This window comes from Cydia amplana, chromosome 22, assembly GCF_948474715.1.
Source record: "Cydia amplana chromosome 22, ilCydAmpl1.1, whole genome shotgun sequence".
NCBI lineage: Eukaryota > Metazoa > Arthropoda > Insecta > Lepidoptera > Tortricidae > Cydia > Cydia amplana.
In genome coordinates, this window is record NC_086090.1 from 1,302,615 (window position 1) to 1,326,842 (window position 24,228).

The 24,228-nt window shown below is 38.6% G+C and overlaps 1 protein-coding gene across 5 annotated transcripts in view; it reads right to left on the reverse strand.

Annotated features, from left to right (window-relative positions):
- Positions 1-227: 227 nt before the first annotated feature.
- LOC134658375 (uncharacterized) overlaps positions 228-24,228 on the reverse strand; it is an 81,052-nt gene continuing 57,051 nt past the window's right edge. The window contains exons 2-14 of one of the 5 annotated variants that reach the window (XM_063514038.1): positions 20,343-20,451; positions 19,823-19,947; positions 18,129-18,221; positions 17,382-17,532; positions 13,073-13,172; positions 10,256-10,646; positions 9,778-9,908; positions 8,855-9,063; positions 8,074-8,214; positions 6,632-6,814; positions 4,353-4,553; positions 2,558-2,629; positions 228-735 (exon numbers count right to left, since the gene is read on the reverse strand). In XM_063514038.1, coding sequence (XP_063370108.1) covers positions 338-735; positions 2,558-2,629; positions 4,353-4,553; positions 6,632-6,814; positions 8,074-8,214; positions 8,855-9,063; positions 9,778-9,908; positions 10,256-10,646; positions 13,073-13,172; positions 17,382-17,532; positions 18,129-18,221; positions 19,823-19,947; positions 20,343-20,451 — 2,304 coding nt within the window. In that variant the 3' untranslated portion in view covers positions 228-337. The remainder of the gene's footprint in view (positions 736-2,557; positions 2,630-4,352; positions 4,554-6,631; positions 6,815-8,073; positions 8,215-8,854; positions 9,064-9,777; positions 9,909-10,255; positions 10,647-13,072; positions 13,173-17,381; positions 17,533-18,128; positions 18,222-19,822; positions 19,948-20,342; positions 20,452-24,228) is intronic. The other 4 variants (XM_063514040.1, XM_063514037.1, XM_063514041.1 and 1 more) reach the window with 4 other exon arrangements.

Sequence of the window (24,228 nt, forward strand, 5' to 3'; positions counted from 1 at the left end):
TTTTGTCCAATGTTCAATATTGCATGTTTGGTTGTGGTTTAAATATTGAGCTTAGATTTTGACTTACATTACAAAATAAACCAGTCTTGCAAGACTTTCTTTTCCGTCCGTTCAGACCCGATTTAGGTACTTAAGACCTTGAATAAGCTGAAAACCAGACCATAGACAATTATTTAACCTTGCCGAGAATATCTTGTAATATACAAATCACAGTGAAGCATAGGTAGCACATTACTAATCAGCCCAATAAAATGACTCGACCGACCAGAACTGGTCTTCAAAGCCAGTTAAAATACACTTCCAAATCCAATATTGAACTCGAACAACTCATGATCATCTACACGTTGTCTTCCTCTTTCTTTCCCCAGAACTTGTCGAACCTCGTGCGGGCCCTGTCTAGCACCTCGGTGGCGGTCAGTCCGTCCGTCGGCCCGTCGTTCACTACAGTGGTGTCGACCACTCCCGGAGCGACTTGGGTCGCTTCAGTCGACTTCTTGACGACTTCTTTAAAGTCCTGAACGGGAGTATCGGGGGTCAGCTGATTGCTGTTAACCCCGTTGACTCCGTTGACTCCATTTAGTTTGTTCATGTCGAGGGCTTTAGTTTCGTCGATGGGGGTGAGGCTGACGGGGGTGGTGGGGGTTTTGTCGGTGCGCTTGCTGAGGCTATTCGGTGAGTCGCTCTTCTTCAGCGAGCGAATGGGCGACATCTGCTGGTGGTGGATTGGAGCGATTTCTGCAAATATTTAATGCGATATTTAGTCAAGTGTTTAAGACGAAGCTAGAAGAGGAAGTTTCAAATGAGAACGCATTTTTAAAAAAGAAGCTGCCTTTACTAATTTGAATCTTTACATTTGAAAATTTAGGTCATTGATAGTTTACGTATTAAATATAGAGGTACATCAAGATCTTATTTGAAACTTCCTATATAAGCACATACATACATATAATAGAGCAACATATATTTTTCTTATACAATTAAGTTAGCAATTCTTTAAGTCAACACTGATTTTCTACCTATATTTTGTGCTTCTATATAAATACTTACTTCTCCATATCATAGTTACATTATGTAGCACAGTAAGTACTTATGCGCCTAATGATATAGATAACATATGTATATTAAATTAAATTATTATAATATTAAATAGACCTATGTTACTTTTATAAATACTCCGAATAATCTAAGAAGATAATCCGTTGCAAGTCAAGAAAGAACTTTTTACAACATGCGTCTCTCAAAGGGAGAACCAGAATCAGAAATATCAAGAATAGTAATTTTTAGTAATTTCGTGGTAACAGACATGCAAGCTAATTTCTATATAATGGTACTAATAGGCTTATGAGATGAAATTAGCTTCGAAAAATCTACAGTAACATATTTCGACCGTTTTACTTATATAATTGGAAAGAGACGGACCCAGTCTTATGGAACCCTTATATCCTTTCACGTATTTTTTAAAGTCGATGGTTATAAGTAGGTAAAGATACTCGTTTAATCAAAAAGACGCCAATTTAATTAATAGCAGAATCTGAACATATTTTGTGACAAATGTTCAACAAAGTGTAGCTATAACAATAATGTGTGCAATACAATGAGTATTCTCATAAAATGAAATAATCAGTAGGTATAGAGTTAGTCCAAGATAAGTCTGCAACGATTTTGATAGCATACGCAATGCACGTGATGTGTGCACACGTGAATGCACGTGTGTACTATCAAAACGGCTGCAGACTTATCTTGGTCTAACTCTATCTTATTCTTATTCACCCTTTCAAACTAGCATCTTTCCGATACCTGTGACTACCAAATAACGATTAAATCAAGTCAGTAGGCAAACGACTTAACTTATACTATGTTGACTAAAAACAAACTATTTATATGTCTCAGTTGACTGAAAAAGTATTTAATGAAGAATGTTAAACACGAATGATGCTGAATTGACTCAATTCAATAGCCAGAGGCGGCATGCAAAGTGAACTGACGTCATAGATGTTCAATTGGATAGCCAATGCGTTTATCTGTGTTCAGATAAATGACAAGCACTCTACCTTTTATCGTCCTAAGATAATTTGAGAATAGAAAGTTTGTCAGATACTGCAATTCCAGTAGATGACCGTAAAAAGTCATGTATGAGCAGGAGCAGGACATTCATTTGGAACAACCATACTCAACGAGTACGTAATTTTTAAAGGATCACAGATATACGATTGCTAATTGAGCATCTGAGAGCCAACGATGAATCGTTAAGTGCCAAACAAGTGAAGTGCACGCAAACATCGAAACAGACACACACACGGACAAGTGGATACATACGTGTTCGACGCCTCAGCAGAGCACGGATAAATGAATAAAAGCATTTCAGTTATTGGATTAACACAATTTAATCATGAACTATCGAATAAATATTATTATATAAAACAGATTATAGTTTTCTGGTGTCGATCGTGTGTGGTGCTTATGTGGCAGTGATCTCGTGACTTTGTCTGAGAGTTCACTGTCGCATGGTCTGTCACACTGTGTGGCGATGACTAGGCGATGGCGGTGGTCGGCGTACCTTGGGGCTTGGGTCCGTCTTCTGCCACCGACGCGCCCTTAAACTCTGAGCTAGGGCGCTTTACGGTCTCATCTGAAATGTGGTGAGCGAGTTGTATGGCCGGTGACGTGAAACGTGAGTAAGTTACGTTCTATGTCCGCAAAACAAAATGGCGTTTGATTTTTTAATTTGCGCAACGTGTCTATGGTCGAATTTTCGCGCCACATTCTGTGACAAATGTCAAAATGGTTGCGTTTAGTTTTTTAATATTATTTTTAACCTGTAGCGGCCCATAATACCTACAAGAAAAATTTGTCAGTAAAACTTGTATCAAAGGTTTTACAAATTAAAATTGTTCCATTTAATAATTATTTCAATTTATCATTGGAGGTAGGTAACTAATAGTGTAATAAATAGTACTAGTTATGAGGTGGGACGCTAGAGATTAGGTTTATGCTAGACGCTTAGAATGTTTTGTGGACATAAGATAAAATCAAATGCTCAATAAGATGATCTGAAATTAAACAATGTGATGTCATTTGAAATGGTTGCTGTTTAATGAGTTTTGTGTTCTAAATACGAATGATCGTGTGTCTTGAATCAAACGGGTGTGTGTGGCAAGCTCTACCGTTATACTAGTGTTGCTATACTTTACTAATCACACATCATACAATGAATGATAGTTTTACCTCGCATATTTCAATAAAAAAAATCTATCTATTTTAGATTTTAGTGTTAGTATTTAGTACTAAGTTTTTCAACTAATGGATCGTCATAAAGATACATTTATCAATATATAATTTAAAAAAATTTAAGTAACCTCTCTCTTTCACGAATCAAAGATTCGAGTAATTAATAACACAAAACATGGTAAGAAAAAAAAAACAAATGAAATGAATGTGTAATGGCATGGTTCTCTCTGATTTATTCTTTTCAATTGAATTACTTATTTTACCTACATTATGAGTTAACACTTTATTTCAACTACTTTATTTACACCTATCTGCAAAGAGTATCTTCTTCGTAAAATAAGATTCTATTAAAAATCTAAGGTCTACATCTACCAGTAACTTTGCATCTTTTTACTTAAAAAAAAAAGATTTTAGGTAAGAATAAAAAAATGTTACATTTATTGTAGTTTAGCTAAAAGAATAGCGTTTGTATGCTCCTTATAACAATAGTAATTATCTATAACTAAAGATGAAAAAGCGTAAGGATTAAAAATAGGTAGGTATATACAACTTATATCGTCTACTTATTAACAAATTATCATCTACATTCTGAAAAACCGTCACCAAAATTAGTGAGAAAAAGATACTCTTTTGTACAGAACTTAATCGAAGTACCTACCTAATGTGAAACTTTCTTTACGTAGGTATTAATTTTTAGTTAAATGTATTTACAAAACTCCAGCGATCTATAAACACAAATCGTATAGATAACAATCTCAAAAAACCAAGTGCAATATTCGAAATTCAGATTTTACTTTAAAAAACAGTCAAAATGTAGAGTCTGCTGCAGAGATAGTTGACCCCCTGCGAACATATCGTCAGGTGACAAGCAAAAGTCACTAAGTACCTCCACAAGTTCATAGCCATAGTGAACCATATTAGTACGACAAGAAGGTTGATTTTTGTTTAAATATTTTATAGTAATTAGTGTCTTTTGCTTTTCACCTGACGAAATGCTGCGGGGTTAGTTATCTCTGCAGCTGACTGTACACGCTTAGTCTTTATAACGGTTATATAACGGTCGTAAAATCAGTTCCACGTTTAACTACACTTGCCACCTAGCACCCTTAGCAGGCCTAACTCACCGCTCTTCACGTTCTGAGTGACTGTAAACGTCTTCCCGGTGTCGAGGGGTACGGTCCAGTTGACCGGATCCGGCGACCGCATGTTCATTTGCTCGGGAGACTTCACCCGGGTGGGCTCCGGCGGAGACTTGACCACGGGCGAGTCGTCGAAGAAGTGGTCCTTGGCGACGGACGCGCTGCGGTGCGCGGGAATGTCGTCGTCTGGAAGAGTCGGCGGTAACGTCGGTTATACAGCGCTTATACGGCTCTTACACAGCTTGGTTGGGAGCTAAAGGATTTGTGATGGTAATTGATGTGTAATTTTAAGGGAATGTGTTGACGTTGAGTGAATTTAGGGATTGCAACAAGTAGTCAATACTTACTTGAACGTGTGATATTGAGATATATTTTTTTTACATATAAGATCAGGTAGTCTACGTGATCTAACAGCAATAATGCATATTTAACAATTATTAATTTGAAATAAATACATGAAGTAAATTAAACAACGGCAGTCTTAAAAATACATGTACTTACTAAAGATACAAATTGAAAAGTGAACAGTTTAATTGCAGGTTTATAATTCTAACACTTATGTCACTATGTACTTAAGTACCAATTGATAAATCAGGATGATATATTTACTTAAAATGGTGCATTTCTAAGAACACACTTCTGTATGTGCCCCTAAATGCATATATATGGAATTGTCACCCTCCTGATTTATTTAAGTAGGTACCTATCTAATAAACAAAACACGTCGCATGCAAAAAAAACAATACCATTCGTTTATTAAACATTTGTGAATTAAATAAATCATTATACCAGTACCAGACGTGTCTGGTTATTATATTAACCAGCCATAAATGTAATTTGGCTGAAACTGCAAGTTGTTTTGCTGGTATCATAATCATTGCTAATATAAATGACTCTGACAAAATGCCCAAAAGTTTGAAAGATTCCTATTATTTTTAATACAAAATATGGACCTGAAATTATCTTTATATCTCTAGACATCTGCATCTATATTCTTAATACCCTTTTAACATATTTACAGTTAATGTTTCCCCCAAATAGAAATCTATGGTGACGGTGCTCGGGGTGACACACGGACGTACAAACATTACTCTTATATAACCCTTGCTCAACTTTCATTCAGGGAATTTGTACCTTATGTCTTAAGTTTACTTGTCGCCAAACGCTAATGAAATATTAGCACTTTAGTTACAGGCAAAGTTAAACTTCGTAACACATAAGTTGTAAAAGAACATATAAGCTGTATAGTGAGCGTAAGTATAAGGGCCTTATAAGGCTATAATCAGCCTAATATCACCGTAACGATAGTATAAACTCATATTACGCCTTAACTGTGACTTTTTTTATAAAGTTTGTATAAGTTCTGTTTGATAAGGTTCAATTTCCATAATCAGTAGAGCTCACGTTATACGAGAATCTGTCACAGGGAGTGAAGCCATTCCCAATCGGTGCTGTGACCGACGTTGCGTTGACGCAGACTTGATATCTCGACAAATTTGAAACCAAGCAACAACAAGCAACAGTCATGCTAAAGCATCAACTCAAGAGAACAAGGAATACGATTGCGTGACTTCAGAAATAGAATAAAGTCTTAAGTAGAACTTTCAAAATAAAAACATGCTTCTGTGTTCATCAATACATTCGAAACCCGTGGCAAAATGCAGGTGTTTCAATAGATATAATTTGTCAATTTTGATAAGGAAGCAAACTTAAACTTAATCAAGTAGAATAATCCAGTGGTGGCAGCATGGTTCCATTTTTATCGCCTGTCACTTTCGCACTTACATACTTGTTAGAACATGAAAGGCATGGTGACAGGTGATAAAAATGCGACGGTGCTACGGCCGCAGAAGCATATTAAAAAAAAGTAATACAGAATATTAAAAGTTCATGTACCTACTAGTTTAACACTGATTTAAACTTTCACGATTTCCGAGACCACGGGGACAACGCCGTCCTCGAAACGTCGGAGGTAAATCTTAAAACTTAGATACGCGATTAAGTACTAGTTTGTATGTACCTATAATCTTTTTTCCACGGCACATCCACTGAGGATCTCGCAGCAGATTATAGGTTTATAGAAAGCATGTTTATGTTTTGAAAAGTGATAACAGCCATTGAAACACCAATTTCACGAACTCAGTCGGTCGCAAGTCCTCATCAGGCCCAAGTCTTTCACGGCAGGCAAAACAAAAAATAAGACAGTACAAAAGCCGGACCCACACAAGAGAGCGTCGACGCAACAGTCACATGTTGGTACGCACCCAATTTTATGCCCACTTTCGATATGCTCCGACTGCGGCGGCCCCGGCCTGGAGTTCCTGTAGCCCCATTGACCCCATTGACCCCCACTGTGACCCCATTGACCGGCTTAGCCGGCGCTGACGGCGACCGTCCGCCCCTCGAAGACCTAACTCTACTACTAGCCCCTCTACTCAACGGCAAACCTACAGAAGAAATTTCTACTGAACATGTTTTTGCATAATGAGAATTCGCTCTAAGTTCTATTTATGAGATATCTAGCTTAGTTAGAAATAATTTCATGGATTGTTAGGGGGTGGTTGGTAGGTACATAGGGTCTGGCAGTCGCAAAAAATTCTACCACGACAAACGGGAAAATTATTGAAAATTTTCGACGTTCTTTCCTGTTCCCTTCTGTAAAACTTTTAGTGACAAATGGGCTCAGCACAGCGCGCGAGACAGACTATCCGTCTTTTTTCTAACTGTATTATTAGAGAGGGACAAACGAGCGAGATATTTTCGCGGCGCTCCTGTGCTGAGCCTACAGACCCAATGGATTTTAAATGGTTAATTTAAGTAGAGCTATATTCTCATTATAAAGACCACATAGGATAGGGTACAAGCATCAGGCAGGAGCACAACATTTGTAATTCTTCTATACACTGAAGAAGTTTGAAGTCATTCTCTATGATAAATAGACAAGTAATGTTAGCTAGATCGGTACACTTCTAAAAGTATGAAGTATTTAAAGTTGTAAGTATTTAATGAATAGAGGCAATAGTATTTTGAGGTAGGGGTTTCTGCAAAACTCCTATTTCTGATTATCAAGGTTGAGACCACTGATCATCAGAGACAGGTGTAATGATCAGCACATAATAATTAGGATTTATTTCAATATATTCCATCTTTAGGAGTAGATCTAGAGACTCAGGCCGCGACACTCTTATCGCATTATATCAAATTCGTTCACGATGTACAATCATCGGTCATCAATAAACGTGAACTTAAGTTATCGGACTTCAGGACTATCAGTCACGCTGCATTCGTCTTGCACACTCTTAAGAGGTACGGATGTTGTATACTGTGTCGGCCTGCATGGCACTTTGTTGCTGATAAGAGCGACAGGGAATAAACAGATACCACTGTCTGTCTCAGCAGAGAGTGCCCGACAGCATGCTACAATAGGAAGGGCAAAGAATAAGTAATATTATCATACAGAACGGACACGCTCCGTCTCGCCCCGATTCGGATTACCTCGCCCGCGACAGGCCGCGACATGAATGTGTGCGTAAGTCGCTCTACTGAGAGCATGTCAGGATTCCGTCAGAAGCTCAATGACGCGTGTACAGACGTGCCGCGCACACATATAAACGCAAATAATTTTTGATGTATGGCGTGTCCGCCCTGTGGGAAGGGACAGGATCAGGGACCTATATACGCTTGTAAGGTGAGCAAGCAAATTTACCGGTAGGCTTGACCGGGCGCGGCGCGTCGTGTCCGTTGACGACGGCGGCGGGGCGCGTGGGCGCATGCGCGGGCGCGGGGTCGGCCGAGCGCGGGCGGCGGCGCGGCGAGCGGAACTCGCGCGGCTCACCGACACCCGGCCCTGGAATGGAGTAACGTGCTTCAGTTTAGGGCGCGTTCAGATCTGATCGACGTAATTGTCACATCTGGAAGTAGGTACATTTTTTCAAAGCCTAGAAACTTCTCTACTCACAGAAAACTAAGCTACAATTATTCCAATCGCTGATGAATAAAGAATCATATAAAAACGGCGTTCACCGACGAACTAGGAAAATGACTTCACTATTTACATAACTTATCCTTCTCCAGTTCTCTATAGATAGATAGATAAAATCTTTATTCAACCACAACTTACATGTTTTGTGACACAATAAATAATAACAAGAGACAAAAAGAAAGTTGACAAGAGACAAAAAGAAGAAGGCAACATACAATTTGACACTAATAGCAGTAATAGCAATTTACATATTTATTTTACATAAGTAGAGGGTCAAGTGTTGTGGTAAAGCTATCAGCTATCAGTATGTAGGTACCCAAGGGTTTGTAACATATAATCATCAGAACCGGTACCAGTTAAGAAGGTATGGTTGTTAAAGCTCTTTTACAGCTTTTGTGCTGATTAAATTGTAAAAATGCTGATTAAATTCGTTTGCGAATAAAAATTATGAATTCTTTAAAATAAACTATCTTACATATTTACGTAAAGGAATAAATATTCTTACCATCCTGGGCAGCCCCCTCATCGAAGCTGTGCCCCTGCATCTTTTTCCTCTGCTTCTGCGGCGAAGTCTTATGCGGCGAGCGCTCCAGCGCCTTCGTCTCCTGTAGCTTGGCGTGGATGGACTGGTGCGGAGCTGAACGGAACGAGCGGTATTTCTTGGGCGAGTGGTTCTTTGAGTCCTTGCCATCTTTCTCGTCTCTTGGCAAAGCCCTGAGGATGGAATGGGATGAAAGATTTCGATATAGTGGTTGTCTTTTACAGCTCAAGGCTGTTTAACAGTTTGATTTGAAATAGTAAACCCTAGGACTAATATTTGGGTTTGGGTTAAAACCAGGATCAAGAAAATCATGATGAAACTCTTTAAATAATATCAGAAGTGTACAAGCATTCGTTGATCCTTGTACACTTACGTCTTTTTAAATTAGTTATGATTATAAATATACTGAAATTACTTAACTGCTATGAAAATACCATGATCATAAATATAGATAATTTAATTTCCTGATTTTTTGCCATGCTTATGTTGACCTACTTGCATTTTTGATAATGGTCATATAAATAGTTTATAAAGGTGCTATAAGTTAAAAATAGGACTCAAGGCTGATGATAAACTAAGCTACATGGCATGTGAATCGGCTCATTGCAATAAGCCATCCTTATGCTTTATATCAGCCTTATTGCAAACTTAAAAATATAAGCGTATCCGGTTCGAAGGACCAGAAGCAACAATATATAGCATATAATATAGTATAGACATATATACTTTAATCCAATTGTATACATTTGCTTAGAACTCGTTCCAACTTCAATCTTTGTCTATCTATACCCTCTGAACACTTCACGAAATTGTACAATACGACCTCTATACAACTCTTATCCGACTTCTACTTATGGTCCTCCGTTGTCATTAAGTGCATCACTTACTTGTGATTGGTGGAAGCGAGTGATAGGGCCGATAGGGAGGACCGGCGGGAAACCTGGTACCAGAGCTCGATTTGCTTATTGTATAGCTGTGTGATGTGTTCTGGAGCCAGCTCGGTTCCCCATCCGCGGTACTGTCAAATAATGGCAACATTACAAGCATGAACGACTACTGCGTGATGTCTCAATGATAATTATTGTAACCGTAGTTGCTTTTATTTGAATATTTCCAATTTTGCGTTTACGTTATTTGATTGTTTTTAGGCTGCTATTCTATAGGTGCAGGGTGTTCATTTCATGGTTAAAAATGCTGTCGGCAGTTGGATTACGAATTAGTTCCGAACAGTTCGCGTATGATGCAATGGGAGCTCTTTTATTTATCTTTGGATTCTCTCAGAGGATTCTTCGCGTACATCTTGAGTGCTTTGCCTCGACTGGCATTGTGAACGATGAACTGAACATCCCCTGGAGAGTCGCAGACCTTGTACTCGCCGGCGCGCTTGCGGAGGTCCAGCACCTCGCGGTACCAGGATTCGCCCTGCGCCAGGCCGAGCGGCTGCAGGCCGGCGGCGCGCAGCGTGGTGGCGCTGTCCTCGGCGGCCGCGGGAGGGGGCCCCGCGCCCGAGACCGCCCCAGCCCCCGCCCCCGCCCCCTTCGCCACCTCGGGCTCCTTCAACATCCTCTCGCTTGCCTCGTCAACCTTTCCTTTTCCCCTGCATTTCGTAAACGTCCCTTTAGACGCCTCGAACACGTACTGAGAGAACGGTCTAAATTTCTTTTTGTACTCGCTTTTGTAACGTTTCCTATTATCTTTGGAACGATCCTCCCCGTTGGATATGAGGGCCGATAGCGCGCTACGGAACGTCGATTTTCTGCAAAATTCCATTTCATGTCTTAGACGCTATTGACTTTACGATGATGATGCGGCAAAAGAAAGAGCTCGCGCCGAGCCAGGTTAGTAAGGAGACATGCTTCAAATAATTGTTAAGCTCGCATGGTGAGGTTAGGATGCCAGTCCTAGAAGAGTCTAGAGGGAGCGCCGGCCGCCCGCCGGGTCCGTGACCGATGCTACGTACGTGTTAAGGTGTTGTTAGGTGATACATCGACATACAATAATCTAACAAAAATTTTGATGAACGTTCACATCGACAAAAGTGCAAGACACAACGATATTGATAAAAAATGTAACTATTAGCTGTCATTCCGGACTAGTGTTAGTACTAAACGGCCTAAAACCGCCACCGTGTCGAGAGTTGTAAGCAAATATCAAAAACGAAATTTAGACTTGTTCTGCGGTACCCAGTAGCATATTGAGAGAAGGAGATAGGGCAGAACAGGCGGCACGGGGAGCCTCTTATACGATCTTTATAGCGCTTGTCACAGTAGCACTGTACACTAAGCACTAACAACGCACTATTAATCTAATATAGCTATTATACGACGACTATAGCACTAAATGGTAGCGATGTGATCGTATTAAAGGCTCCCTGCACGCTTGGGTTAGTAAATTAGTACACAAAGCTAGACATATAGAATTGAAAGCTACGGCAGTAATAAGTCTCTTTTTTTCTTCACCTGAAAAATTTGGGAATTTAAAATATTACTTTTATTATAAAAGAAAAGATTTTATGTACATGACTTGGTTAGGAAATATAAACTAATTTGAATAAATATAATACATGAATATGCCCGGATACATATATAATGTTTGCGCTATAAGTGTGTTGTGGTTTAAGTGTTAATACAATTTTGTGTTAAATTTTGATTAATTTTGATTCTGGGGTAGGTAAGGACCCAGTTGTGACTTCAAATGTGTTCGATGTGGTTGCAAATAAGCTGCTTTAGCAAAGCAAAGCTTGTTTGATGGTTTGATATAAATGATATAATACCTACTGACGAAGATACGTGATACGTGAGTAAGATATAAAATAAATTGTTTCTTGTAAATTATTAATACTCAATAAATTTTTGAACTAAGCATACGCTTTACAGAAAATGAATAAAATAGTTATTCATAATGCTAATAAAACTAATATCTAATAAGTAACAAGACCAACGAATGAAAATATACAAGAAACAATTTAATATATGACAGATGGAATATAATGAAAGCATATATTATAGAAATAGTAATAAGCTGAAGCTACAGGTTTAGGAACTGAAGTTTTTAGTTCCAAGGTGATTGTCTACTTCATTGTGTGCAATAAAAAATGGCATCAAAGTAAAATAACACGAATAAATCTATAAAACTATATTTAATAACAAGGAAAATGTTGCAACGGTAGCTAGATGCCATTTTCGTGGTCTTATAACGGAGTAGACAATTGGGCTACGTAGGTGACGGGTTATTAGTAATAAATACGAATTATTAAAGTAACTAAGGGGTCATATAACAGTCATATAAAATATAACAAGTTAACAGTGCATTCCGGTTAGACTATTAATAACTAGTCATAATCATTATTTTACATTATTTTTTTAAATAACTTAGCGCTTTTTATTATTGAAAATCACATATCACAATGTACTTTTAGTTTCAAATGTAATTAGCTGTGGATATATTTAACTATTATCATAAAAATATAACACGAATAATTATAATGATAACGTAAAACAGTCTCTCATTATTAATTAAAAACAGCGCTTTTTTACTTGATTTTCACCCACATTCAACCAGAAACTACATTATTTTATTAATAGTCACCCAGAATTTAATTATATTTTTCTATTAGATTCAACACCAGCTAACCATTGTCACAAACATCAGGGACCGATGACAATTAATTATCAACAAACCCTAATCGAAAAATTAAAATGTATCACGATGACATATTATACGATGAAATATAAAGTCATCATTGCCATATATTAATTAAGTTTCGTTTAGCGTTTTCTATATGATTAGCACTTGGCTAGGCTTCCAGCAGCCCCAGCGCGCCGTAACGACCTATTTTTTTGATTAGCTGATGTTGCACTAACCTCCTGCGTCCCAGAGGCCCTTATAGGCTTTATTCCAAAATCTAATTTAAGCTTTGATTAAATAAGTCAAGGTTCCTTATTCAAAAACGAAACTGACGTTTCTGGGACATAGGATAGGAGGCTAAGGGCTCATTTAGATGGCGCGCGAACTCGCATGTGATTTTAGTGACATTGCAGATCAGTGAGGTTACAACAGTTCAGCCGACCGATCAAATGACGCAATGTAATGAAACTCGCATGCGAGTTCTCGCACCGTCTAAATGCGCCCTAATAATGGGAGTATTTTCGGCTTCGTATTTAAAACCAACAGCGGACTGACCTCTGCACGCCGGGCTTCTGTCCGTTCCAGAGGTAGTCCTCGATGTAGCGGCCGTCGTGCTCGTCCGCGTGGTTCATCAGCGGCTCGGCTTCTACGTGACCTGGAAGTCGTATAGTGGTCTGGTAACTATCTTTATAGTTATAGTATTATTTAAAAAAAATAGCTTAAGGATTTTTTAATCCTTAAGCTATTTTTTTTAACAAGCACTGGTGGCCTAGCGGTTAGAGCGTGCGACTTGCAACCCGGAGGTCACGGGTTCAAACCCCGGCTCGTACCAACGAGTTTTTCGGAACTTATGTACGAAATTTAATATCATTTGATATTTACCAGTCGCTTTTCTGTGAAGGAAAACATCGTGAAGAAACCGGACTATTCCCAATAAGGTCTATTTTACCCTCTAGGTTGGAAGGTCAGATGGCAGTCGCTTTCGTAAAAACTAGTGCCTACGCCAATTCCTGGGATTAGTTGCCAAGCGGACCCCAGGCTCCCATGAGCTGTGGCCAAAATGCCGGGACAACGCGAGGAAGAAGAAGAGCTTAAGGATTTTTTAATAGATAAGATACAAAACATCATCGACAATCAGGTTACTATTATGGTTACTGTTATAAACAAAGGACTACCTACATAGCCATATATCAGCTTCTACATGTCCTGGAAGTCGTATAGTGGTCGGGTAACTATCTTGATGGTCCAAAGATTGTTTCAATAGACATGTCACAGTCGAATATCGTTTATTTGTCGGTAAATGTATAAAAAAGGCACGAGACGAATCACAAAAATCTACGTGACATGGAAGTCGTATAGTGGTCATATAACTATCTTGCTGTTCAAAGATTTTTTATAGACACAATCACAATCGAATATCGGTTAATGTTCATATATACAAGGAAACAAGAGGAATCACAGAAGACTTTAAGTCATAAAGGAATAGTACCTAATATTGATAATAAGACGTTCCGTGAGGACAAACTATTCTTCTTAAATCTGCTGTATAACGCCATTTACTATGTTTTTCTATAAGTCAGCATCTATGCGGGGATTATACATAAAAATGATATAAATATTCACAACCTATTCACAATAATATAGGCACAAAATCATATCCATATAATGTGTTTTCTAAAACAATCTAAAGTGTATGAAATAATATATTACTTACGTAAAAAAGAAAAATATTTTCAGCATCATTTAATAAAACATTTTTAATTTTTAAAGCATTCAAGAGATACAATCACAATACAAGAAGTCTTCGCCTAGTCTGAGGCTGGTAAGTAGGTACTATGTTACTCAGTACAATGTTGGTAATAGTATGGCCTTCGGTTTTTTACGACTATTATATGATTAAATCGATTCCGAGAGCCATTGTTACCTTCAGGAGGTTAATGCCAGTACTTTGATAGATCAAGGCCATACTAAGGCACCTTTTTCTGGATATGCTTAATGCTACAGGATTTTTTTTTTGTAGTAATATAATAAGTATTTTTTTATAAAACGGTTGGACGTTTTGATATTTGTATTAAGAATTTATAAACTGTATTTAGAAAGATAAGATAATAATATAAATAAGTTACTTACTAATTTCCACGTTAGTTTATAGTGGCAAACTGTAGTGACTACATACTTAGTAACAAACCTACTATTTAACCAAACTTTATTTTTGAATAATTTTTTGTGTGTTGAATTATTTGAAATTATAAAAAGGCAACGAGAAAATTAAATGTAATATAAGTAGTCCTTTTAGTATTCGTTCCTTTCTAATTTTCTCAAAGGTTAACTGGAAGATATATGATTTAGGGATTAGGGATTCGCCTTTGAGCAATAAAATGACATAAGTACATACATAAATTTAAAAAAGAATATACCTACAGTAATATATCCTCGTGTTTTTCACTAAAAGCAACGTGAAAATAGTCAAAAATATAATGCAAAATTCGAATGAAGCAGAAAATTCGCGAGCTAGTCGCAAACAATAACCGAATTTGCATAAATTTGAGATGCACCATTGCTATAGTCTACCTACTACTGTAGCTTATATTAAGTCTGCAGACGAAACAAAAGTTGGCGGTTGCTGTTCATTTGTTTTTGTCTGTGAAACTGGATGCAGATATAAGTATGTTTTAAAGCCAGGGTATTTTATTAAAATGTAGATAAATACGTATTTTAATAACAAAACTTCCGTGAGACACAGACATATTAAACATATTACACATACCTAGATAGTACTGTGACTGCCATGTTTGGCAATCTGCTGCGAGTGTAAGTTGGTTAAATAAATAAATAAATATATTAAGAACGGGTCACTCACTTATTTTAAGTCTAAAAACGCCGATATGTTACGCTAAAACGTATTTTCTACTCGTCGACTGCAATGCCTGAATTAAGACTTCGTATACCAAAGTGAAATCGCATACTTTTTTCACTATGGGACCCCAACTCAACTATAATATTCATTTCGATACAGTTTAGTCAACTATAATATTCATTTCGATACAGTTTAGTCTACTATAATTAATTTGACCAATCGAAAGCGCGGAGCAGTTAAGTACCAGGGCCTCATGCATTACGAGAAGGTGTCGTTGACCAACCGGCCGGGGGGCGCGGGGCGCGGGGCGCGGGGGCCGGGTCGCGTACGAGTATGAAGGTATCGCGGCTGCTCGCGCATCTTAGCTGTATACTTTTGGTTTTTTTACCTACATATATGATGCTTCTACTAGTTTTAAGTTTTTTTTTTGTTGACTCGTAGAAAAAGTATTGTATATAATAGTGATATAATCAAGCTTTTCAATCTCGTACCTTTACTTAGGCAACTCAGCAAGCTTCGTTGCCTAAATACGGTACTCGACTGAAAAGCTCTCCATTATATCACGATTGTATAAAATACTAATTTAAGTACCTACTCCATTTTATTCTCTGTTAGCATTTTGACACGAGCGCTTCAAAGAAATAAGTAGAAAAGTGAATATTTCATATAGAAATATAAGAAAGTACATAACTAGGAGTAAAAATATCTTTATTTGACAATAAAAGTTTAACAAAGGCACATTGCAGTCAACCCCGCACTAGGCATGCCTTGTATTGAAGACAAAGTCTACATTATCCTAAATTTAATGACTTAGTCCCAACCCCAAACAATATTCTTGAGATGAAACATCTAACGAGCAACGGAGTGGACTGCCAAGTACAAAATCAGAGTCCAAAGCTTTCTTACATAATACATGAATCAGAACAACAGATATTGTGAGGGTTTACATTTTAAATACACTCATGAATATATATTGACTGGCTAGAATACAGAATATATTTCGAAATACATGAAGAAATGGGTTTTAGATTTTCTTATCGCAAATTTATTAGCCAAATTTTGACAGGTACAGTCTCCATCAGATATATCAGAGCGGCCAAGGCGCTCACAAATATCTGAACACGCCTCTATTGTCAAGGTGTTAGAGTGCGTGTTCAGATATTGTGAACACCTTGGCCGCTCCGATATATCTGATGGCGACTGTACTACAGTATTCGAAGCTCATGTTTATTTATTTAATCTTATCCCTGTAACATTGAAACGAAACGGAAAATTCGATTATGGCGGAACATAAAATAGTCCTAATATGTGGTTGCGGACGAGACTGTCTTTTGAAGGCGAAGTACCAATACTATATATTTGATTTTTATTAATTTCTGTAAATGGCTGTTGGCATATTTTCAGCCTCAAAATTACTTAGGATAAAATACAACTACTTACCACTTATTTCAGCAGCAAATCACACCCTCAGGATGAGAAAAACTGCTTACGACCTACGAAGTTTTTACAGCGACCGAACTTTAATACGAATACTGTGTACGCCCTTTGGTATAAATATAGCGCCCTCACGTCAACATTTTTGTTCTACGGGTTGACGTGAACGTGAATTGGACGTGAACACCTAGATTGGTAGTCCAGACATGAGTCAATCCTGGTTCCCCAAGGTGGCATGTAAATATTAGGTCCGTTAAAAAAACCATCATGTAATTTTTCCGCAAAACTCTTACTTGGACCACGCAAACGAGATGCTCTTGCGGGGCGTCTCCTTGGGCCACGCGAACTGGTTACGGTACTCCGTGCTGACCAGCTCCGGGGCCCTGGGATCGCCTAGTGCGTACCCTGGAAGATGAGACCCACCTTCAGCCACAGCAGCCTTCTTCAGCACTCCCATGGAGTTGCTCTTGCGGGGCGTCTCGTTGGACCACGCTAGCTGTTTGCGGTACTCCGTGCTGACCAGCTCCGAGGCCATGGGCTCGCCTAGTGCGTACCCTGGAAGATGAGACCCACCTTCAGCCACAGCAGCCTTCTTTAGGGCTCCCATGGAGATACTCTTGCGGGGCGCGTCTGTCTCCTTGGGCCACGCGAACTGGTTACGATACTCCGTGCTGACCAGCTCCGGCTTCGGAGCCATGGGCTCGCCTAGTGCCGCGCTCGTACCCTGGAAGATGAGAGTCATAATTAAGGAAGGAATACCTATGGCAAAACAAAAACACTTGGAGGAAACTTGCGTTGTGAGGGTTACATGCGCGTCAATGATCTTCGATAGCGTGGGTTTCCAAAACCTAAAACCTCCCGCTTGGCGCGCTGTTTAAAATCCCGTACAAAAAAGGCTTACGTCACGTCACGCTATCAATTTACACTAGGGGTGCGGACTGACACTAAACGAAAACGGCCAGCGGAAAGCCAACAGTGCCAAAATCAATTAGGCCATCGGCCCAAAACCGTGACTTCATTATCCAATAAATAATACGAACGGGACGGATGACCCGTTTTATTGTGTTTCACGGAGTTTTGCTTCGTTATTGGGGAATTGTCGCTAAATAAATTTTGCACAGCGTGTTGTAATTGAGTTGAGTTAAAATCGAATGCGGCTGCGAATTGTTAATAAGGTTTTATTTATTGTTGTGTGTGACCAGAGCTGTGAATGTTAATTACAATTTTTATTTGAAAGACAAACGGTCCACCTCGTTCGTCTGAGCACTCTACGGTCTACAGCCGTGAATGTGTGTTTGTCTGTATGTTCAGTATATTCACCTTCGGTTCGACGGTGTCCGTCCAGCGTGGCTGCCGCGGCCCCTCGGACTTGCTGCGCCGCCCGGCGCGGTCCGCCTCGTTCCTCTGAGCGCTCTGCAACAATCAAATGTATTAATACAATAGTATTAGCTTTAGTCATATAATCCAAAAGTCATTTAATGATGACACAATCCTGAAAGCACTTGTGTATATGGAGACTAGAAATACGCAGTATTTCGGGATGATAAAACATTCACATCGATTCGGAACTGATGATGGCTGAGCGGTTGATTGAATCTTTAATGGGCGACATTTTGATCAATCCCTGTTTTAAGCAGAGCATTTTAAACTTTATCCTGAAATAAATATACTTTGATTTTTTTTTGTTTTTTTTTTTTTTTATCCTACACGGTGCCATTTTACAATCTGAAAGAAATCTGTACGACATCCTTCACGTTATAACGTAAATGCATTTGTAGAAAAAATACAAACGTATATAAATGTCAGCAAGGTGACCAAAAAAAGGAATGAAGGGTGTGTTTAACGGACAATTAGGTCAAATGATTTGCACTTAACCTAGTGACGCGACAACTATTATTGTCCGGTTTTAGTACCTATATTGTATTAACCCACATTTGACTATTAATTCGACAGTATTAATCTTCGCTTCGGCCTCTTTTGGAAGGGTTGCCGCACCCTTGTTTTACCTTTCGGGATGTGTGTCATCACTCATCACACATAGTGTGATTGCGTTCACTAACATAGAAGTAAAATATTTGTAGGCACGTGAACGTTTTCTGTCGTTAGTATGGAAGGATGTGAGACATTTATCTGTAAACTAAACGAGTATGCGTTGCTCAGATGAATGCATGCAACATGCGAATGTTGAGTATTGCATGGTAGCACATTTTTGTTATATTATGTAGTCATTAGCGATCTGCGATCTGATCAGAAAAGGCCTCAAAAAGGTTGTATAGGACCGTAAATCAACGGTCAACGAGCTATCTACGATTCCCGACTTGTCTCGAACGTGTCAACACTGTCAACTTGTCCATAAATCATATTTCTTGCCAACCTACTTTGTGTCATGATTCGTTAGTGTGATTTATGACCTTGGCCTATTTTATTGACGTGACAAGAACAGATACAAGATTTACACACTGACAGCGCGCCTGCCGTGGTAAGCCGGAGCATCAAATTTCACGATGTACTCGTATGCAAGTAAATCAATTTGTTAATTAAAAACAAGACAAAGAACTCGACGACAGATCACAATATTCACTGATACAGTATGTTTATGTATGATTATGAAACCATCACTGACCAGACCATATTTTAACCATGTATGATATTCTTACCTGCGCCCTATCGGCTGATGTTTTTGGCGATATCATCAGCGGGTAGGTCGAAGAGCTGATCTATTAGTCGACCTCACTGGAAGCACTTGAAGTGGTCACAGGGTCTGGACCTTACGGCGGCAGAGGTCTGTTCTGTGACTGGATGCCATCGGCAGGATCCAAGGGCTGGTTAACCTGAGGCTATATCTAGGAGACCTTAGAGTCTATCGTAGCAGGGTATGAAGCAAGATCTGGGGAGCTTACCCGCGCTCGGTCGGCGGAGGTCTGTGGCCGTATGTCATCAGCAGGGGCCGGGTCGAAGAGCTGGTTGGTCTGGTAGACCTGCCAGTCTGAGACCTGGAGGACGGAGCTTATTACCCGTGCCCTGTCGGCTGAGGTCTGTGGCCGTATGTCATCAGCAGGTGCCGGGTCGAAGAGCTGGTTGGTCTGGTAGGCCACGCCCGGGTACTTCTTGCGACGGGGCATCGCCGGCTCTATGGGACCTGAAGAGAAACAGTAATTTAATTTATCGTATGGCTTTATTCCATGTCACTGGATACCATAATATTCAGAATATAAAATAACTTCTGCGGCCGGGTCTGCTATCAGGGTGTTGAAGTCATTCACATAGGCGTATGTATCTGGTGAGGGACATTCCAGCACTATGTATTCTATGGTCTGGTCTGGCTGGGTGTCCACCCTCGCAGGCAGGAGAGGCTCATTGTCATAAGTGTATTGTGGTTATAAGTGCTGGTTACTGAGTGTATATAGAAAACATCTATACCATAATCGTGACTTACCCTGCTCTGCCACCACGCCCTGCTGCTATCGGAACTGGTGCCATCTGTATGTGCTGCGGTACTCCGAGTGTAGCTGACTGGTGACCATCATAACTTACCCCTGGGGATGGGCAGCGCGGAGGGCGGGCTGGCCGCCGGCTGCTTTACCACGCCCTGCTGCTCTCGGTACTGGTGCCATCTGTATGTGCTGCGGTACTCCGAGTGTAGCTGAAACAATGGAAAACTAATTTTAGCATACAGCTCTTCAATGAGTTATCTGGAATACGCTACAGGCGACGATACAAAAGGTTCTGAATCAGTATTGGTGCTCGTTGGAGTCATGCGCAACAGTCACGACCCTTAAAAAGTAAACGCCAAAGCGTCTATCAATAAGGGTGAACTGATGTACCTAGAAAGGTTGAGGTAGATGCATAGTGATATTTGCATGTATTTATGAAGCATATGCCAAACTAATTGCGTGACTAATTGATCTTAGAAGATAATTTTGAGTACCTATCATTGATTTGATCTTTCTAATGTTATTACTTATTAGCTGTAGGTAGTTATTTAAAGTTATCAACTTATCATACACATTCTTTTTTTGTTATACATTTTTTACTACTTAAAGCATAGTTCATATAGAAATGGTACGCAATCGAAGTCTAAGCTTTTTCAAGTAAATGAAACCACGTAGCTTTTAAGCGATAAAAATAGAATAATATTTATTTATTTAACAGCATTTATAAAAATTATATACTTTTATTAGTATTTCGTGCGAAATCACGGACTTTTTTCTTGATTGAGCTCATCATCTTCTGGACAAGGCTTTTTTCTACTTTCTTAGCCTGTTGATTCCACGTAGAACGCAGAGAATTGATGTCTTGTACTGTTTTCCCAGTTTTATGCAATTTACCTTTCATTATTGCCCAGTAGTTCTCGATTGGGCGGAACTCAGGACAGTTTGGACTAGGGTTCATTGATCGGGGTATAAAATCGACATTATTTGAAGCATACCACTCCAAAACCTTTTTCGAGTAGTGGCAGCTAGCCAGATCAGGCCAAAATTTTATTGGACCCTTGTGCTTTTTAATAAATGGCAAAAGGCGTTTTTGTAAACACTCCTTCATGTAAACCTCGGATGTCATCGTTGATGAAGTAATAAAACTGTTGGTCTTAAGGCCGCAACTGCAGATCCCTTGCCATATCATATGTTTCTTGGCAAATTTTTCAAGTTTTACAAACTTTTATTTTTTATCAACATTCCCCCTTTTTGTTGCCATGTAAAACTTGGTACCCGGTAGTTGGTTAAAATCTAGCTTGACATATGTTTCATCATCTAATAATAGGCAGCCTTTGAATTTCGTCAGAATGCGGTCGTATAAGAGACGAGCTCGTGTTTTTGCTGTTTTGTTCTGTTTCATAGTTCGGTTTGGTGTTTTTATGGCTTTATAGCTCTTATACCCGGCTCGGAGCCGAATACGTCTTAAAGTACTGCGGCTCTTCTTGAATTTGCGAGATAGATCATAATCCGACATACCTGGATTCTGTTTTATTGCCCTAAGCACTTTTTTCTCCAAGTTCTTGTCTTTAGTGCCAGATCTCCGGTTGAGTTGGGGCTTTCTATCGAAAGACAAGGAATCCTTGTATTTTTTTAAGACCCGACACACCGTGGTTTTTGATAAATTTAGCGACTTAGCGATCTTTGACCCGGACCAAGAGGGATTTTCTAAGTATTTGTCCACTATCAATTTTCGTTTTTCAACTTCCATCGTCTACAATTTCAAAATGCATAGACTTATCCGAGGCGAACTTTTAGCAATAAGACTTCAAAATATGGACGATAAATTGCGATCATCTTTTTTTTATTTGTGACGTTTAAATATTTTTTATTTTGTGACAACCGCGTGCCAGTTCTATATGAACTACGTTTTATATAGTTGCTTGAATTCTAACTTTTACTGCTGTGTCTTGTAGAAAATCTATCTTATATTAGATTTAACCCAGTTTTTATAAACAATATCTGTTTAAATACACAGTCAGGTCTATTAGCATTGTAGTGGGTGCGCTACGCGTACACTCACACTCCCTTGGTTTAGCCCTATATAAGCTTTTACATGACGTTATTCAAGACATTATAGATCGATACTCCAAGCAAGTTGTTTCATTCAACGTCCCACATCACATGGCGATCCTGCCAGTGCGGCCTTGCGCTGCACTGGCGGCGCGCCGCGCCAGGCAGAGAACCAAAAGCAAAATTCATCATTAAATTAAATATGAAAAATAATTTATGGACAATTGTGATAACTATAAACAATAGTGAAATTGACAGTGGACAAATTTAAATACTGCGAAGTGGAATTAACTATTAACTACTATTAAAATCCGTGGAACTGTTTGAACACTTATAGTGAATTGGTTGCTGGAACTTTACTTCATTAATTTGTGCTTTGATAAACTAGTGACAATGGACAGTTGGACACATTTCATTAAGTTATTACTAGATTTACAGTCATAAAAAGACGAAGTGCGTGAACAGTGACTCTCCTTCGATCGTGAAATAAATTTGTTATTTTGAGAAAGTGTAAAATCTTAACTACTGGTGACTTATGGACAAAAATTTGGATGGACAGAAAATAACGGTTAAAGATGGTCTATTTCAAAGTTATGTAATAAAAAGGCGGGATTTGTAGTGATGGTGTTGGTATGCTGCTGGGCGTTGTTCGTGTCGTGAGGCCGAAGGATGGGTGCTAAATAGAAATAAAAAGGATCGGCACAGACGACGAGAAATCCATCATGTTAAAATGAAAGAGTGCTTTATTGATATAGTTATAATTTCGTAGATTTTTTTTCCTGTTCTGAAGTTGTATTCCTAAAATGTGTAATACCCAAAGTTATGTAGTTAGTTGTTATGTAGTAAAAAAAAAAATAGGTATTCTAGCAAGTTATTTGGCTTAAGGGTATAGGTAGGTACATGACATACTTTCATCCTTGACAAATATGGCACATGACGGCGGCGCGTGCACTCCATACAAGGATTCGCAGGCGTCGTCTGTTATTTCATCTCAAGTTTCATAGTCTTCGTACACAGATTTAGATCATTTAAAATTTATTGTAATAAAATTAAATTTAAAGATTAATAAGTAACACTTAAATTATATGTTTCAAGTTTCAGATTTAAAAATATGACAGTAGGTATGTCACGTAATATGTTACGACTTTATCCATATACATTTAATGTTTAACTTTCATAGATTAAGTTTATTTTTACTTCGAATTTTAAATGTTTTTTTTTAATGATGTTGTTTAATATTGTATCAGTCTAGACATTTTTTTTTATACACGGATTTGACATAAGAAACAAACAAAATAATGACTTTTATATTAATGGATATGACTTTTAAAATAAAATGAGGTATTATAAAGAATAATATTGAATTGAATTAGGATTAGGAACAGAGTTTGCAGGTATTCGGTATGTTTAAAGTAAAGTTTAATGTTGGATTTCAAGGGTTGAATTAAAAGGTCTGTAAATATGTTTGTAACTGTGTGTATGGAAAGTCCTAAAGAAAGTTTGGTTTTTGATTGTTTTATGAGTAAAATGGAATTTGTTTGTTATTAGAAAAGTGCGTTAGCAAAATGATTGGGAAAACTAAAACAGATAAGTTTTTCAAAGGACGATTAGCCTGATCAACTAAGAGTTGCTGAAACTCTTATATGTTGCAGTTTTCATGGTGTATGTGGTTGATTTTTGAATGTGTTTCTTTTTGTGACAGTGAAATATGAAAGAAAATGAATAGAAATAAGTATACATATATACCTATCGCATCTTCGGTGGCCCGAGAGGCGGCCTTGAGCGGTTAGGTTAGCAAGGGTACGCCAGGATACAAGGCAGGCACGGAATCCTTGGAGGTCTGACCATGATTCGATCGAGCATCAATCGTGGAGACTCCTTGGACACATGGAAGGATATGATGTAAGGAAGTGTTAAAAGAACTGCCTGAATGT